A 16,745-nucleotide genomic window follows, 5' to 3' on the forward strand; every position below is an offset into this window, starting at 1 on the left:
ACATTCATCTCCAGATAGCTAGGTGGACCAGTCATAGTCAGTACATTCATCTCCAGATAGCTAGGTGGACCAGTCATAGTCAGTACATTCATCTCCAGATAGCTAGGTGGACCAGTCATAGTCAGTACATTCATCTCCAGATAGCTAGGTGGACCAGTCATAGAACATTCATCTCCAGATAGCTAGGTGGACCAGTCATAGTCAGTACATTCATCTCCAGATAGCTAGGTGGACCAGTCATAGTCAGTACATTCATCTCCAGATAGCTAGGTGGACCAGTCATAGTCAGTACATTCATCTCCAGATAGCTAGGTGGACCAGTCATAGTCAGTACATTCATCTCCAGATAGCTAGGTGGACCAGTCATAGTCAGTACATTCATCTCCAGATAGCTAGGTGGACCAGTCATAGTCAGTACATTCATCTCCAGATAGCTAGGTGGACCAGTCATAGTCAGTACATTCATCTCCAGATAGCTAGGTGGACCAGTCATAGTCAGTACATTCATCTCCAGATAGCTAGGTGGACCAGTCATAGTCAGTACATTCATCTCCAGATAGCTAGGTGGACCAGTCATCAGTACATTCATCTCCAGATAGCTAGGTGGACCAGTCATAGTCAGTACATTCATCTCCAGATAGCTAGGTGGACCAGTCATAGTCAGTACATTCATCTCCAGATAGCTAGGTGGACCAGTCATAGTCAGTACATTCATCTCCAGATAGCTAGGTGGACCAGTCATAGTCAGTACATTCATTCATCTCTCCAGATAGCTAGGTGGACCAGTCATAGTCAGTACATTCATCTTCAGATAGCTAGGTGGACCAGTCATAGTCAGTACATTCATCTCCAGATAGCTAGGTGGGACCAGTCATAGTCAGTACATTCATCTCCAGATAGCTAGGTGGACCAGTCATAGTCAGTACATTCATCTCCAGATAGCTAGGTGGACCAGTCATAGAACATTCATCTCCAGATAGCTAGGTGGACCAGTCATAGTCAGTACATTCATCTCCAGATAGCTAGGTGGACCAGTCATAGTCAGTACATTCATCTCCAGATAGCTAGGTGGACCAGTCATAGTCAGTACATTCATCTCCAGATAGCTAGGTGGACCAGTCATAGTCAGTACATTCATCTCCAGATAGCTAGGTGGACCAGTCATAGTCAGTACATTCATCTCCAGATAGCTAGGTGGACCAGTCATAGTCAGTACATTCATCTCCAGATAGCTAGGTGGACCAGTCATAGTCAGTACATTCATCTCCAGATAGCTAGGTGGACCAGTCATAGTCAGTACATTCATCTCCAGATAGCTAGGTGGACCAGTCATAGTCAGTACATTCATCTCCAGATAGCTAGGTGGACCAGTCATAGTACATTCATCTCCAGATAGCTAGGTGGACCAGTCATAGTCAGGACATTCATCTCCAGATAGCTAGGTGGACCAGTCATAGTCAGTACATTCATCTCCAGATAGCTAGGTGGACCAGTCATAGTCAGTACATTCATCTCCAGATAGCTAGGTGGACCAGTCATAGTACATTCATCTTCAGATAGCTAGGTGGGCCAGTCATAGTCAGTACATTCATCTTCAGATAGCTAGGTGGACCAGTCATAGTACATTCATCTTCAGATAGCTAGGTGGGCCAGTCATAGTCAGTACATTCATCTTCAGATAGCTAGGTGGACCAGTCATAGTCAGTACATTCATCTCCAGATAGCTAGGTCCAGATAGCTAGACCAGTCATGGACCAGTCATAGTCAGTACATTCATCTCCAGATAGCTAGGTGGACCAGTCATAGTCAGTACATTCATCTCCAGATAGCTAGGTGGACCAGTCATAGTCAGTACATTCATCTCCAGATAGCTAGGTGGACCAGTCATAGTCAGTACATTCATCTCCAGATAGCTAGGTGGGACCAGTCATAGTCAGTACATTCATCTCCAGATAGCTAGGTGGACCAGTCATAGTACATTCATCTCCAGATAGCTAGGTGGACCAGTCATAGTCAGGACATTCATCTCCAGATAGCTAGGTGGACCAGTCATAGTCAGTACATTCATCTCCAGATAGCTAGGTGGACCAGTCATAGTCAGGACATTCATCTCCAGATAGCTAGGTGGACCAGTCATAGTACATTCATCTCCAGATAGCTAGGTGGACCAGTCATAGTCAGTACATTCATCTCCAGATAACTAGGTGGACCAGTCATAGTACATTCATCTCCAGATAGCTAGGTGGACCAGTCATAGTACATTCATCTCCAGATAGCTAGGTGGACCAGTCATAGTACATTCATCTTCAGATAGCTAGGTGGGCCAGTCATAGTCAGTACATTCATCTTCAGATAGCTAGGTGGACCAGTCATAGTCAGTACATTCATCTCCAGATAGCTAGGTGGACCAGTCATAGTCAGTACATTCATCTCCAGATAGCTAGGTGGACCAGTCATAGTCAGTACATTCATCTCCAGATAGCTAGGTGGGACCAGTCATAGTCAGTACATTCATCTTCAGATAGCTAGGTGGACCAGTCATAGTACATTCATCTTCAGATAGCTAGGTGGGCCAGTCATAGTCAGTACATTCATCTTCAGATAGCTAGGTGGACCAGTCATAGTCAGTACATTCATCTCCAGATAGCTAGGTGGACCAGTCATAGTCAGTACATTCATCTCCAGATAGCTAGGTGGACCAGTCATAGTCAGTACATTCATCTCCAGATAGCTAGGTGGGACCAGTCATAGTCAGTACATTCATCTCCAGATAGCTAGGTGGACCAGTCATAGTACATTCATCTCCAGATAGCTAGGTGGACCAGTCATAGTCAGGACATTCATCTCCAGATAGCTAGGTGGACCAGTCATAGTCAGTACATTCATCTCCAGATAGCTAGGTGGACCAGTCATAGTCAGGACATTCATCTCCAGATAGCTAGGTGGACCAGTCATAGTACATTCATCTCCAGATAGCTAGGTGGACCAGTCATAGTCAGTACATTCATCTCCAGATAACTAGGTGGACCAGTCATAGTACATTCATCTCCAGATAGCTAGGTGGACCAGTCATAGTCAGTACATTCATCTCCAGATAGCTAGGTGGACCAGTCATAGTCAGTACATTCATCTCCAGATAGCTAGGTGGACCAGTCATAGTACATTCATCTCCAGATAGCTAGGTGGACCAGTCATAGTCAGTACATTCATCTCCAGATAGCTAGGTGGACCAGTCATAGTACATTCATCTCCAGATAGCTAGGTGGGACAGCCACATATCACATTCATGGTCAGTACATTTTTCCTCAAAGTAGCTATCAGCAAAGTCAGAGTTAGTAAGGGGAAAAGAGGGGTGGGGGGCTGTGGGATTATTTAAGATACTCTTTGAAGAGGTAGGGTTTCAGATGTTTTTGCAAGATGGACGGGGACTCTACTGTCCTAGCATCAGGGGGAAGATGGACAGGGACTCTGCTGTCCTAGCATCAGGGGGAAGATGGACAGGGACTCTGCTGTCCTAGCTTCAGGGGGAAGATGGACAGGGACTCTGCTGTCCTAGCATCAGGGGGAAGATGGACAGGGACTCTGCTGTCCTAGCTTCAGGGGGAAGATGGACAGGGACTCTGCTGTCCTAGCATCAGGGGTAAGATGGACTCTGCTGTCCTAGCATCAGGGGGAAGATGGACTCTGCTGTCCTAGCATCAGGGGGAAGATTGACTCTGCTGTCCTAGTTTCAGGGGGAAGATGGACAGGGACTCTACTGTCCTAGCATCAGGGGGAAGATGGACAGGGTCCCTGCTGTCCTAGTTTCAGGGGGAAGATGTGCAGGGACTCTACTGTCCTAGCATCAGGGGGAAGTTGGACAGGGTCTCTGCTGTCCTAATTTCAGGGGGAAGATTGACTCTGCTGTCCTAGTTTCAGGGGGAAGATTGACTCTGCTGTCCTAGTTTCAGGGGGAATATGGACAGGGACACTGCTGTCCTAGTTTCAGGGGGAAGATTGACTCTGCTGTCCTAGTTTCAGGGGGAAGATGGACAGGGTCTCTGCTGTCCTAGCATCAGGGGGACGATTGACTCTGCTGTCCTCGTTTCAGGGGGAAGATGGACTCTGCTGTCCTAGTTTCAGGGGGAAGATGGACAGGGTCTCTGCTGTCCTAGCATCAGGGGGAAGATGGACTCTGCTGTCCTAGCATCAGGGGGAAGATGGACAGGGACTCTGCTGTCCTAGCATCAGGGGGAAGATGGACTCTGCTGTCGTAGCATCAGGGGGACGATGGACAGGGACTCTGCTGTCCTAGCTTCAGGGGGAAGCTGGACAGGGTCTCTGCTGTCCTAGCTTCAGGGGGAAGCTGGACAGGGTCTCTGCCCTCCGAGCATCAGGGAGAAGCTGGTTCCACCGTTGAGGTGCCAGGACAGAGAAGAGCTTGGACTGGGCTGAGTGGGAGCTGCCTCCCGTAGGGGTGGGAGGGCCAAGAGATCAGAGGTGCCAGGACAGAGAAGAGCTTGGACTGGGCTGAGTGGGAGCTGCCTCCCGTAGGGGTGGGAGGGCCAAGAGACCAGAGGTGCCAGGACAGAGAAGAGCTTGGACTGGGCTGAGTGGGAGCTGCCTCCCGTAGGGGTGGGAGGGCCAAGAGACCAGAGGTGCTAGAACATAGAAGAGCTTGGACTGGGCTGAGTGGGAGCTGCCTCCCGTAGGGGTGGGAGGACAGAGAAGAGCTTGGACTGGGCTGAGTGGGAGCTGCCTCCCGTAGGGGTGGGAGGACAGAGAAGAGCTTGGACTGGGCTGAGTGGGAGCTGCCTCCCGTAGGGGTGAGAGGACAGAGAAGAGCTTGGACTGGGTTGAGTGGGAGCTGCCTCCCGTAGGGGTGGGAGGACAGAGAAGAGTTTGGACTGGGCTGAGTGGGTGCTGCCTCCCGTAGGGGTGGGAGGGCCAAGAGACCAGAGGTGCCAGAACAGAGAAGAGCTTGGACTGGGCTGAGTGGGAGCTGCCTCCCGTAGGGGTGGGAGGGCCAAGAGACCAGAGGTGCCAGGACAAAGTGCTCAGGTTGGGGTGTAGGGTTGGAGCAGAGCCTGAAGGTTGGGAGGGGCAGTTCCTCTTGCTGTTCTGTAGGTAAGTACCATGATCTTGTAGAAGCCAGTGGAGTGTGTTGAAGAGCGGGGTGATATGGGAGAATTTGGGAAGTTGTAAAGTACTTAAGTAAAAATACTTTAAAGTACTACTTAAGTAGTGTTTTGGGGTATCTGTAATTTACTTTACTATTTATATTTTTGACAACTTTTACTTTTACATCACTACATTCCTAAAGAAAATAATGTACTTTTTACTGATAACATTTTCTCTGGCACATAAAAGTACTCGTTAAATTTGTAATTCTTAGCAGGACCGGAAAACGGTCCAATTCACACACATCAACAGAACTGGTCATCCATACTGCCTCGGATCTGGCAGACTCACAAAACACAAAGGCTTTGTTTGTAAATGATGTGGAACGATTTATACTTTAACTTTGGATACTTACTTATATTTTAGCAATTACATTAACTTTTGATACTTTGGTATATCACCCCTTATCCAGGACACTGGACATACGCTATGCAATGAACCTGCAACTCTCTCATAAACTACCTAGAGTTGATGAATCAACACTCTGATAAACGACCTAGAGTTGATGAATCAACTCTCTCATAAACTACCTAGAGTTGATGAATCAACTCTCTCATAAACTACCTAGAGTTGATGAATCAACACTCTCAAACTACCTAGACTTGATGAATCAACTCTTTCATAAACTACCTAGAGTTGATGAATCAACTCTCAAATAAACTACCTAGAGTTGATGAATCAACTCTCTCATAAACTACCTAGAGTTGATGAATCAACACTTTCATAAACTACCTAGAGTTGATGAATCAACTCTCTCATAAACTACCTAGAGTTGATGAATCAACTCTCTCATAAACTACCTAGACTTGATGAATCAACTCTCTCATAAACTACCTAGAGTTGATGAATCAACTCTCTCAAACTACCTAGACTTGATGAATCAACACTCTCAAACTACCTAGACTTGTAGTTGTTGACATAAGAATGATTCAATTTTCATGTGCTAGTAGGGGTTATTAATGTGTTAAATTAAGAATTCATTGTGTGTGTACACTTCCATTAAAGTGTTACCCGAATTTCATACAAATGACATCATATCCTTAATTTAACCCTATTGGGGGCAGAGATGATTGGGGTCAGAGATGATTGGGGTCAGAGATGGTTGGGGGCAGAGATGATTGGGGTCAGAGATGATTGGGGTCAGAGATGGTTGGGGTTAGAGATGATTGGGGTCAGAGATGGTTGGGGTCAGAGATGGTTGGGGTCAGAGATGATTGGGGTCAGAGATGATTGGGGTCAGAGATGATTGGGGTCAGAGATGGTTGGGGTCAGAGATGATTGGGGTCAGAGATGGTTGGGGTCAGAGATGGTTGGGGTCAGAGATGATTGGGGTCCGATCTGGTTGGGGTCAGATAGTTTGAGCACAGCTGTTAGTGTGTTAGGCTACATGATTCTGGTCATCAGACGGGGTACCGAGACAGAGTCAAACAGGGACGTACTGTGAGTGGAGACTATCGTCCCAGACCATGATGCTCTGATCCCAGGTTCAATAACTCTGTTGTGCCCTTGAGGACCAAGGCACCATTGCAGCATATGTGTGTATCTGTTGGCATTGGGGAAAAGGCACACAAATCTCTTCTAAAAAAGTGGCCAATAAAGTATAGATTTCTTATATTATATTATAAAATATATATATATATATATATGTACAATAATTAATTTAATATATTTAAACAGAATTATCCGTAATGAAATCTTAATTTGAGTGCATATGGTAGGCTATTCAACGACTAGTATTACAATAGTGCATCATAGTTTGAGAGAGGTGCATAGCCTGTATGTCACGCCACTGTTCTGTATGCTGTGGGAGTTTCTGGAATTCTGAAGCGCTGGATTTCTCGTGACAACTTGGAGAGCCCCACATCTCCATAATTCCACCCGTAGACGTGTCCGCTGCACGTTGGAGAAATCTCAATGCATCTGCGCTATGATTCTGACGTCCTTGTAATGGCTAGTGTGTCTTCAGATTTTGCTGACGTTGTCCACATTGCACAAAGTGTTGAGTGTGCATGATTACCAGTTGCGGTCGTTGCTGATTCTGACCTGTCACAGGGGACGAGGGACGGGGGCACGACGACGATGTTGCTGTGGCTCTGACGTCATGGCGGGGCGCTATAACGAAGCCGACGGACTTCCATAAAAGTCGGTGCTTCTCAAGCGTCTGCTCCACGATTGTTCCTGTGGTGTTCTTCTGAAGTGCACCTGTGTAGAGACACAACGATGCAGACCCATACACATAACCTCTCGTCTCTTCTGATTGCTGTGGGGACTCTGTTGTCCGGACTGCATGGTAAGAATAACCTCTCGTCTCTTTTGATTGCTGTGGGGACTCTGTTGTCCGGACTGCATGGTAAGAATAACCTCTCGTCTCTTCTGATTGCTGTGGGGACTCTGTTGTCCGGACTGCATGGTAAGAATAACCTCTCGTCTCTTCTGATTGCTGTGGGGACTCTGTTGTCCGGACTGCATGGTAAGAATAACCTCTCGTCTCTTCTGATTGCTGTGGGGACTCTGTTGTCCGGACTGCATGGTAAGAATAACCTCTCGTCTCTTCTGATTGCTGTGGGGACTCTGTTGTCCGGACTGCATGGTAAGAATAACCTCTCGTCTCTTCTGATTGCTGTGGGGACTCTGTTTTCCGGACTGCATGGTAAGAATAACCTCTCGTCTCTTCTGATTGCTGTGGGGACTCTGTTTTCCGGACTGCATGGTAAGAATAAAAAGATGATACACCTGAACTTGGCTTAAGGTTTTTTAGGATGTTGTAGACTTGATTAAATTGGTCCAACTCTGATGAGGAACTTGTGTGCAGCTCATATGCAGTGTAACACGGCTACGGCTGTAGTGTTGTTGTTATCATATGCATTCACGTTTAAAACAAATAGGAAATATGTACCTGATTGACTCTGTTAGGATCACAAGAAATATATCAATGTTTCATGACTTCAGATTGTACCTTAATCTAAAAATCAGAAAGTATTTATCTTAAATTGACATATTGATAAACTATGAATAATCAATAGCAGTTATGTGGCATTGTCTTTCACTCCCTTATTCACATGGCACAGTACTGATGGAAACAGATGGAGAGAGATGTAGGTGAGCTGAGGTGCCTGAAGGCAGGTGTAATTCCTATCATTTAATCTTTGAGCATGTTGAATCCTGTTCAGCTGATGATACAGTAGTTACTCTGTTTGGGTCCGTCATTTCAGATGATAATAGGCTAGTGTTTGAGTCAGTTGGTCTGCTTGGTACTGAAACTGACCGGTACGGCCCAGAGCAGCATGTTTTAGCCAATGGGAAGAACAGAGCAGCAGGTTTTAGCCAATGAGAAGACCAGAGCAGCAGGTTTTAGCCAATGGGAAGACCAGAGCAGTAGGTCTTAGCCAATGGGAAGACCAGAGCAGTAGGTCTTAGCCAATGGGAAGACCAGAGCAGCGGGTTTTAGCCAATGGGAAGACCAGAGCAGTGGGTTTTAGCCAATGGGAAGACCAGAGCAGTAGGTTTTAGCCAGTGGGAAGACCAGAGCAGCAGGTTTTAGCCAATGGGAAGACCAGAGCAGCGGGTTTTAGCCAATGGGAAGACCAGAGCAGTGGGTTTTAGCCAATGGGAAGACCAGAGCAGTAGGTTTTAGCCAGTGGGAAGACCAGAGCAATAGGTTTTAGCCAATGGGAAGATAGGGGCAGTACGTTTTAGCCAATGGGAAGACCCAGGTTTTATCCAATGGAAAGAACTTTGTCTTGGAATAATTCAGCAGGCAGACACTTTTATCCAAACAACAGTAGCCTCCAGTAGCCTTCAGTAGCCTTCAGCATCATTTAGCATCCTCCAGTAGCATTCAGTAACCTTCAGCATCCTCCGGTAGCCTTCAGCATTCTTCAGTAGCCGTCAGCCTGCTTCAGCAGCCTCCAGTAGCCTTCAGTAGCCTTCAGCATCCTTCAGCAGCCTCCAGTAGCCTTCAGTAGCCTTCAGCATCCTTCAGCAGCCTTCAGTAGCATTCAGCCTCCTTCAGTAGCCTTCAGTAACCTTCAGCAGCCTTCAGTAGCCTTCAGCCTCCTTTAGTAGCCTTCAGCATCCTTCAGTAGACTTCAGCATCATTCAGTAGCCTTCAGAATCGTTCAGTAGCCCCCAGTAGCCATCAGCATCCTCCAGCAGCCTCCAGTAGCATTCAGTAGCCTTCAGCATCCTTCAGCATCCTTCAGCATCGTTCAGCATCCTTCAGCATCCTTCAGCATCCTTCAGCTTCAGTAGCCTTCAGAATCCTTCAGCATACTTCAGTATTCTTCAACCTGCTTCAGCAGCCGTCAGCAGCCATCAGAAGCCGTCAGTAGCCTTCAGCATCCTTCAGCATCCTTCAGTAGCCTTCAGCAGCCTTCAGTAGCCTTCAGCATCCTTCAGTAGCCTTCAGTAGCCTTCAGCAGCCTTCAGTAGCCTTCAGCAGCCTTCAGTAGCCTTCAGCAGCCTTCAGTAGCCTTCAGTATTTTTCAGTAGCTTTCAACATCCTTTAATAGCCTTCAGTATTCTTACGTGTCCTTCAGTCTTCAGTATTGTTTAGTGGGATTCATACATTTTTTGTAGGAATCTGTGATCCCTGTGGGAATTGAACCCACAACCTTGATGCTGACTCTATTGAAGGATTGCGACTCCATTCTTCCACAAGAAAATCCATAATTTGGTGTTTTCTTGATGTTGGTGGAAAATGCTTTCCCAGGCGCCGCTCCAGAATCTCCCATAAGCGTTTAATTGGGTCGGTTTACATAGTTCTCATGCTCATCAAAACATTCAGTGACCAGTCACGTGCTGTGGATGGGGGGCCTTGTCATCCTGGAAGATGCCTCTCCCATCAGGATATAAATGATTCACCATAGGAGTTGATCCCTCAGAATGTTTACCTTGCCCTCTAAGGGGTTGAGTAGACCTGAACCACGTCAGGAAAATGCACCCTACACCATAACAGAGCCGCCAGAACCCTCATTTACTCAAGTGTTTCCATTATTTTGTTAGTTACATCAGATCAGACGAATATCTCATCATATCACGATGAAGGAATAAATATTATAATTATGTTAATTTTTCTGTTTCTGTTTCAGGTGCTAAATGGGCATACACTGGTAAGTGGAGTATTTATTTATGGCTAATAACTGTACGATGTAGAGAGGTCTGAAGATAGCATGGGAATGTAGAGATAACATGGGAATGTAGAGATAGCATGGTGGTGGTAGAGATAGCATGGTGGTGGTAGAGATAGCATGGTGGTGGTAGAGATAGCATGGGAATGTAGAGATAACATGGTGGTGGTAGAGATGACATGGTGGTGGTAGAGATGACATGGGGGTGGTAGAGATGACATGGGGTGGTAGAGATGACATGGGGATGGTAGAGATGACATGGGGATGGTAGAGATGACATGGGGATGGTAGAGATGACATGGGGATGGTAGAGATAACATGGGGATGTGGAGATAACATGGTGGTGGTAGAGATAACATGGTGGTGGTAGAGATGACATGGGGATGTGGAGATAACATGGGGATGTGGAGATAACATGGGGATGTGGAGATAACATGGGGATGTGGAGATAACATGGGGATGTGGAGATAACATGGGGATGTAGAGATAACATGGTGGTGGTGGAGATAACATGGTGGTGGTAGAGATAACATGGGGATGGTAGAGATAACATGGTGGTGTAGAGATAGCATGGGGATGTAGAGATAACATGGTGGTGGTAGAGATAACATGGTGGTGGTAGAGATAACATGGTGGTGTAGAGATAGCATGGGGATGTAGAGATAACATGGTGGTGGTAGAGATAACATGTTGGTGTAGAGAGGCCGGAAGATAACATTTGACGTAATAAATTGAGCTAATATGTGAATGTTTCTTCACTCAACAAACTTTCCCCTCAGTAGCGAGGTTTCCATGGCGACAGATTTTCATGCAAATATTCTTAAAATGTGCATAAATAAAATAGGCACATTTTCCCCCCAGTGCTGATTTTCCACCAAACGGACTTAATGCAGATAAAAATCAGTGCGTGATGATGTAATACATCCACATCTTACTTTATCACGTTTTCATGTACCAAATACAAATGTAAAGGTTAAGGTCTTTTAATTGCATTTTCAACTCTATCGATAGTTTTGTCACAAAAACCATTGTGTTAAGTAGGAAATGTACCTACTCTGCTCTTGACATGTGGTCTCTAGTCAAATGTACCTACTCTGGTCTTGATGTGGTCTCTAGTCAAATGTACCTACTCTGGTCTTGATGTGGTCTCTAGTCAAATGTACCTACTCTGGTCTTGATGTGGTCTCTAGTCAAATGTACCTACTCTGGTCTTGATGTGGTCTCTAGCCAAATGTACCTACTCTGGTCTTGATGTGGTCTCTAGTCAAATGTACCTACTCTGGTCTTGATGTGGTCTCTAGTCAAATGTACCTACTCTGGTCTTGATGTGGTCTCTAGCCAAATGTACCTACTCTGGTCTTGATGTGGTCTCTAGTCAAACTCTGGTCTTGATGTGGTCTCTAGTCTACTCTGGTCTTGATGTGGTCTCTAGCCAAATGTACCTACTCTGGTCTTGATGTGGTCTCTAGTCAAATGTACCTACTCTGGTCTTGATGTGGTCTCTAGCCAAATGTACCTACTCTGGTCTTGATGTGGTCTCTAGTCAAATGTACCTACTCTGGTCTTGATGTGGTCTCTAGCCAAATGTACCTACTCTGGTCTTGATGTGGTCTCTAGCCAAATGTACCTACTCTGGTCTTGATGTGGTCTCTAGCCAAATGTACCTACTCTGGTCTTGATGTGGTCTCCAGCCAAATGTATGAGATATAATCCACATTATAATGTATAGTTTATGAGATATAATCCACATTATAATGTATAGTTTATGAGATATAATCCACATTATAATGTATAGTTTATCAGATATAATGTATAGTTTATGAGATATAATCCACATTATAATGTATAGTTTTTGAGATATAATCCACATTATAATGTATAGTTTATGAGATATAATCCACATTATAATGTATAGTTTATGAGATATAATCCACATGATAATGTATAGTTTATGAGATATAATCCACATTGTAATGTATAGTTTATGAGATATAATCCACATTGTAATGTATAGTTAATGAGATATAATCCACATTATAATGTATAGTATAGTATAATGTATCTTTGTGTGGAATTGTTTTGTAATGTGTTTAGTGTTACGCCAGACTGGTTGGTTCCCGGGTATTGTGTTTAGTGTTATGCACCAGACTGGTTGTTTCCCTGGGTATTGTGTTTAGTGTTACACCAGACAGGTTGTTTCCCTGGGTATTGTGTTTAGTGTTACACCAGACTGGTTGTTTCCCTGGGTATTGTGTTTAGTGTTACACCAGACTGGTTGTTTCCCTGGGTATTGTGTTTAGTGTTACACCAGACTGGTTGTTTCCCTGGGTATTGTGTTTAGTGTTACACCAGACTGGTTGTTTCCCTGGGTATTGTGTTTAGTGTTACACCAGACTGGTTGTTTCCCTGGGTATTGTGTTTAGTGTTACACCAGACTGGTTGTTTCCCTGGGTATTGTGTTTAGTGTTACACCAGACTGGTTGTTTCCCTGGGTATTGTGTTTAGTGTTACACCAGACTGGTTGTTTCCCTGGGTATTGTGTTTAGTGTTACACCAGACTGGTTGTTTCCCTGGGTATTGTGTTTAGTGTTACACCAGACTGGTTGTTTCCTGGGTATTGTGTTTAGTGTTACACCAGACTGGTTGTTTCCCTGGGTATTGTGTTTAGTGTTACACCAGACTGGTTGTTTCTCTGGGTATTGTGTTTAGTGTTACACCAGACTGGTTGTTTCCCTGGGTATTGTGTTTAGTGTTACACCAGACTGGTTGTTTCCCTGGGTATTGTGTTTAGTGTTACACCAGACTGGTTGTTTCCCTGGGTAATGTGTTTAGTGTTACACCAGACTGGTTGTTTCCCTGGGTATTGTGTTTAGTGTTACACCAGACTGGTTGGTTCCCGGGGCATTGTGTTTAGTGTTATGCACCAGACTGGTTGTTTCCCTGGGTATTGTGTTTAGTGTTACACCAGACTGGTTGTTCCCGGGGCATTGTGTTTTGACCGTATGTTTATTGCCATACATTTGCATTATTGTGAGTGTTTTCGCGCTTATTCACTTTTGCCATTGGCTGGGGATTTTTTTTCGACGGCAGTTGCGTCTGTCTTTTGTGCTTCTGACAAATAAAGTGCGCCTGATCACAACTCTCTGCTCTCCTGCGCCCGACTCCTTACCAGTAGCGCACAATCTTGACAACCATTATGAAGAAAAATTCATTATTTGTCGGCGTTTATAAAATTGTACCGAAAGTTTCCATCACAAACTTTGAATGTAAATGCGGTTAGTGAGCTGAATGCATAAAAACACGAGTCAAAATACAAATTCATATTTGCCTTCACTGTGAGTTGGGTAGACTTCAGAAGGACAAGAAATTGAGCTAATGAGTAAATGTTTGTTCTCTCAACAAAGTTAGCTCGAAGTGAGCTGAATTTGAAAAAGCTTGTCGAGTAAAATGACAAATTCATGTTGCCTTTCATGTTTATAAATTACAGTACTTTTTGTATGTTGTCCCTCAATTAGAGGAGCAAAAGTATTTACGCAATTGAAAGGCAACCAGCTGCAAGATGATTGTGATGCTGTTTTTGTACTAGACTAGATTATTGTTTTGACTGTCTGCTTCCCCTGTCTCAGACTGTTGTCCTGGTGACATAGCCCGATAGACCTGTCTCAGACTGTGGTCCTGGTGACATAGCCTAATGGACCTGTCTCAGACTGTTGTCCTGGTGACATAGCCCGATAGACCTGTCTCAGACTGTGGTCCTGGTGACATAGCCTAATGGACCTGTCTCAGACTGTGGTCCTGGTGACATAGCCTAATGGACCTGTCTCAGACTGTGGTCCTGGTGACATAGCCTAATGGACCTGTCTCAGACTGTGGTCCTGGTGACATAGCCTAATGGACCTGTCTCAGACTGTGGTCCTGGTGACATAGCCTAATGGACCTGTCTCAGACTGTGGTCCTGGTGACATAGCCTGATGGACCTGTCTCAGACTGTGGTCCTGGTGACACAGCCTGATGGACCTGTCTCAGACTGTGGTCCTGGTGACATAGCCTAATGGACCTGTCTCAGACTGTGGTCCTGGTGACATAGCCTAATGGACCTGTCTCAGACTGTGGTCCTGGTGACATAGCCTAATGGACCTGTCTCAGACTGTGGTCCTGGTGACATAGCCTGATGGACCTGTCTCAGACTGTGGTCCTGGTGACATAGCCTGATGGACCTGTCTCAGACTGTGGTCCTGGTGACATAGCCTGATGGACCTGTCTCAGACTGTGGTCCTGGTGACATAGCCTGATGGACCTGTCGATTACTGGGTGCCTCCCTGCCTAAAAATACACTGTTTACCACTGTTTAAAACATACATGTACATTACATCACAGAAACATCAACTACATCACACCTACTGAGACCCACATGTTCTCACCCTTGGGCAAGGCAGTTAGCCCCAGGAACTGCTCCCCAAGCACTGATGACATGGACTAAGGTATCCCCCCCCCTGCACCTCTCTGATTCAGAGGGGTTGGGTTAGTCAGCTGTGCAACTGACTAGGTAGCCCCTCCCCTTCCCCCAGCGTCCGCATCACTCTCCCCCACATGGTCTCAAACTCCCCCATTTCGTTTCTCTCCGTCCTCCACGCGCTTTCAACATTTAGATAATTAAACATTTGACCTTTCTATTGTGTTAACGACGGAGGACTGGTAGATTTCCACTTCTTAACTATAGTTTATCTTCTGGATTATTGAGATCACTCTGATATACCTACATATCTATCTACATATCATTATTAATATATCTGCTGATCTACATATCATTATTAATATATCTACTGATCTACATATCATTATTAATATATCTACTGATCTACATATCATTATTAATATATCTGCTGATCTACATAACATTATTAATATATCTACTGATCTACATATCATTATTAATATATCTACTGATCTACATTATTAATATATCTACCGATCTACATTATTAATATATCTACTGATCTATATATAATTATTAATATATCTACTGATCTACATTATTAATATATCTACTGATCTACGTTATTAATATATCTACTGATCTACATTATTAATATATCTACTGATCTACATATCATTATTAATATATCTACTGATCTACATTATTAATATATCTACTGAGCTACATTATTAATATATCTACTGATCTACGTTATTAATATATCTACTGATCTACATATCATTATTAATATATCTGCTGATCTACATATCATTATTAATATATCTACTGATCTACATATCATTATTAATATATCTACTGATCTACATTGTTAATATATCTACTGATCTACATATCATTATTAATATATCTACTGATCTACATTATTAATATATCTGCTGATCTACATATCATTATTAATATATCTACTGATCTACATTATTAATATATCTACTGATATACATATCATTATTAATATATCTACTGATCTACATTATTAATATATCTACTGATCTACATATCATTATTAATATATCTACTGATCTACATTATTAATATATTTACTGATCTACATATCATTGTTAATATATCTACTGATCTACATATCATTATTAATATATCTACTGATCTACATATCATTATTAATATATCTACTGATCTACATATCATTGTTAATATATCTACTGATCTACATATCATTATTAATATATCTACTGATCTACATTATTAATATATCTACTGATCTACATATCATTATTAATATATCTACTGATCTACATATCATTATTAATATATCTACTGATCTACATTATTAATATATCTACTGATCTACATTATTAATATATCTACTGATCTACATATCATTATTAATATATCTACTGATCTACATTATTAATATATCTACTGATCTACATTATTAATATATCTACTGATCTACATTATTAATATATCTACTGATCTACATTATTAATATATCTACTGATCTACATTATTAATATATCTACTGATCTACATTATTAATATATCTACTGATCTACATTATTAATATATCTACTGATCTACATTATTAATATATCTACTGATCTACATATCATTATTAATATATCTACTGATCTACATTATTAATATATCTACTGATCTACATATAATTATTAATATATCTACTGATCTACATATCATTATTAATATATCTACTGGTGTTCATTATTAATATATCTACTGATCTACATTATTAATATATCTACTGATCTACATTATTAATATATCTACTGATCTACATTATTAATATATCTACTGATCTACATTATTAATATATCTACTGATCTACATATCATTATTAATATATCTACTGATCTACATATCATTATTAATATATCTACTGATCTACATTATTAATATATCTACTGATCTACATTATTAATATATCTACTGATCTACATATCTGTAACGTCGTTCGTCTGTTGAATGAAGAGAGTCAGACC

General features: G+C 43.0%; 1 protein-coding gene across 1 annotated transcript in view; it reads left to right on the forward strand.

Moving 5' to 3' along the window:
- The first annotated feature begins 8,580 nt into the window (after positions 1–8,580).
- The window catches only part of ca12 (carbonic anhydrase XII), a 101,394-nt gene continuing 93,229 nt past the window's right edge, over positions 8,581–16,745 (forward strand). The window contains exons 1-2 of the mRNA XM_046352064.1: positions 8,581–8,659; positions 10,251–10,271. Of these exons, the coding sequence (XP_046208020.1) occupies positions 8,581–8,659; positions 10,251–10,271 (100 nt within the window). The remainder of the gene's footprint in view (positions 8,660–10,250; positions 10,272–16,745) is intronic.

The sequence above is a fragment of the Oncorhynchus gorbuscha genome, linkage group LG06 (genome assembly GCF_021184085.1).
Source record: "Oncorhynchus gorbuscha isolate QuinsamMale2020 ecotype Even-year linkage group LG06, OgorEven_v1.0, whole genome shotgun sequence".
In the NCBI taxonomy this organism is placed as follows: domain Eukaryota; kingdom Metazoa; phylum Chordata; class Actinopteri; order Salmoniformes; family Salmonidae; genus Oncorhynchus; species Oncorhynchus gorbuscha.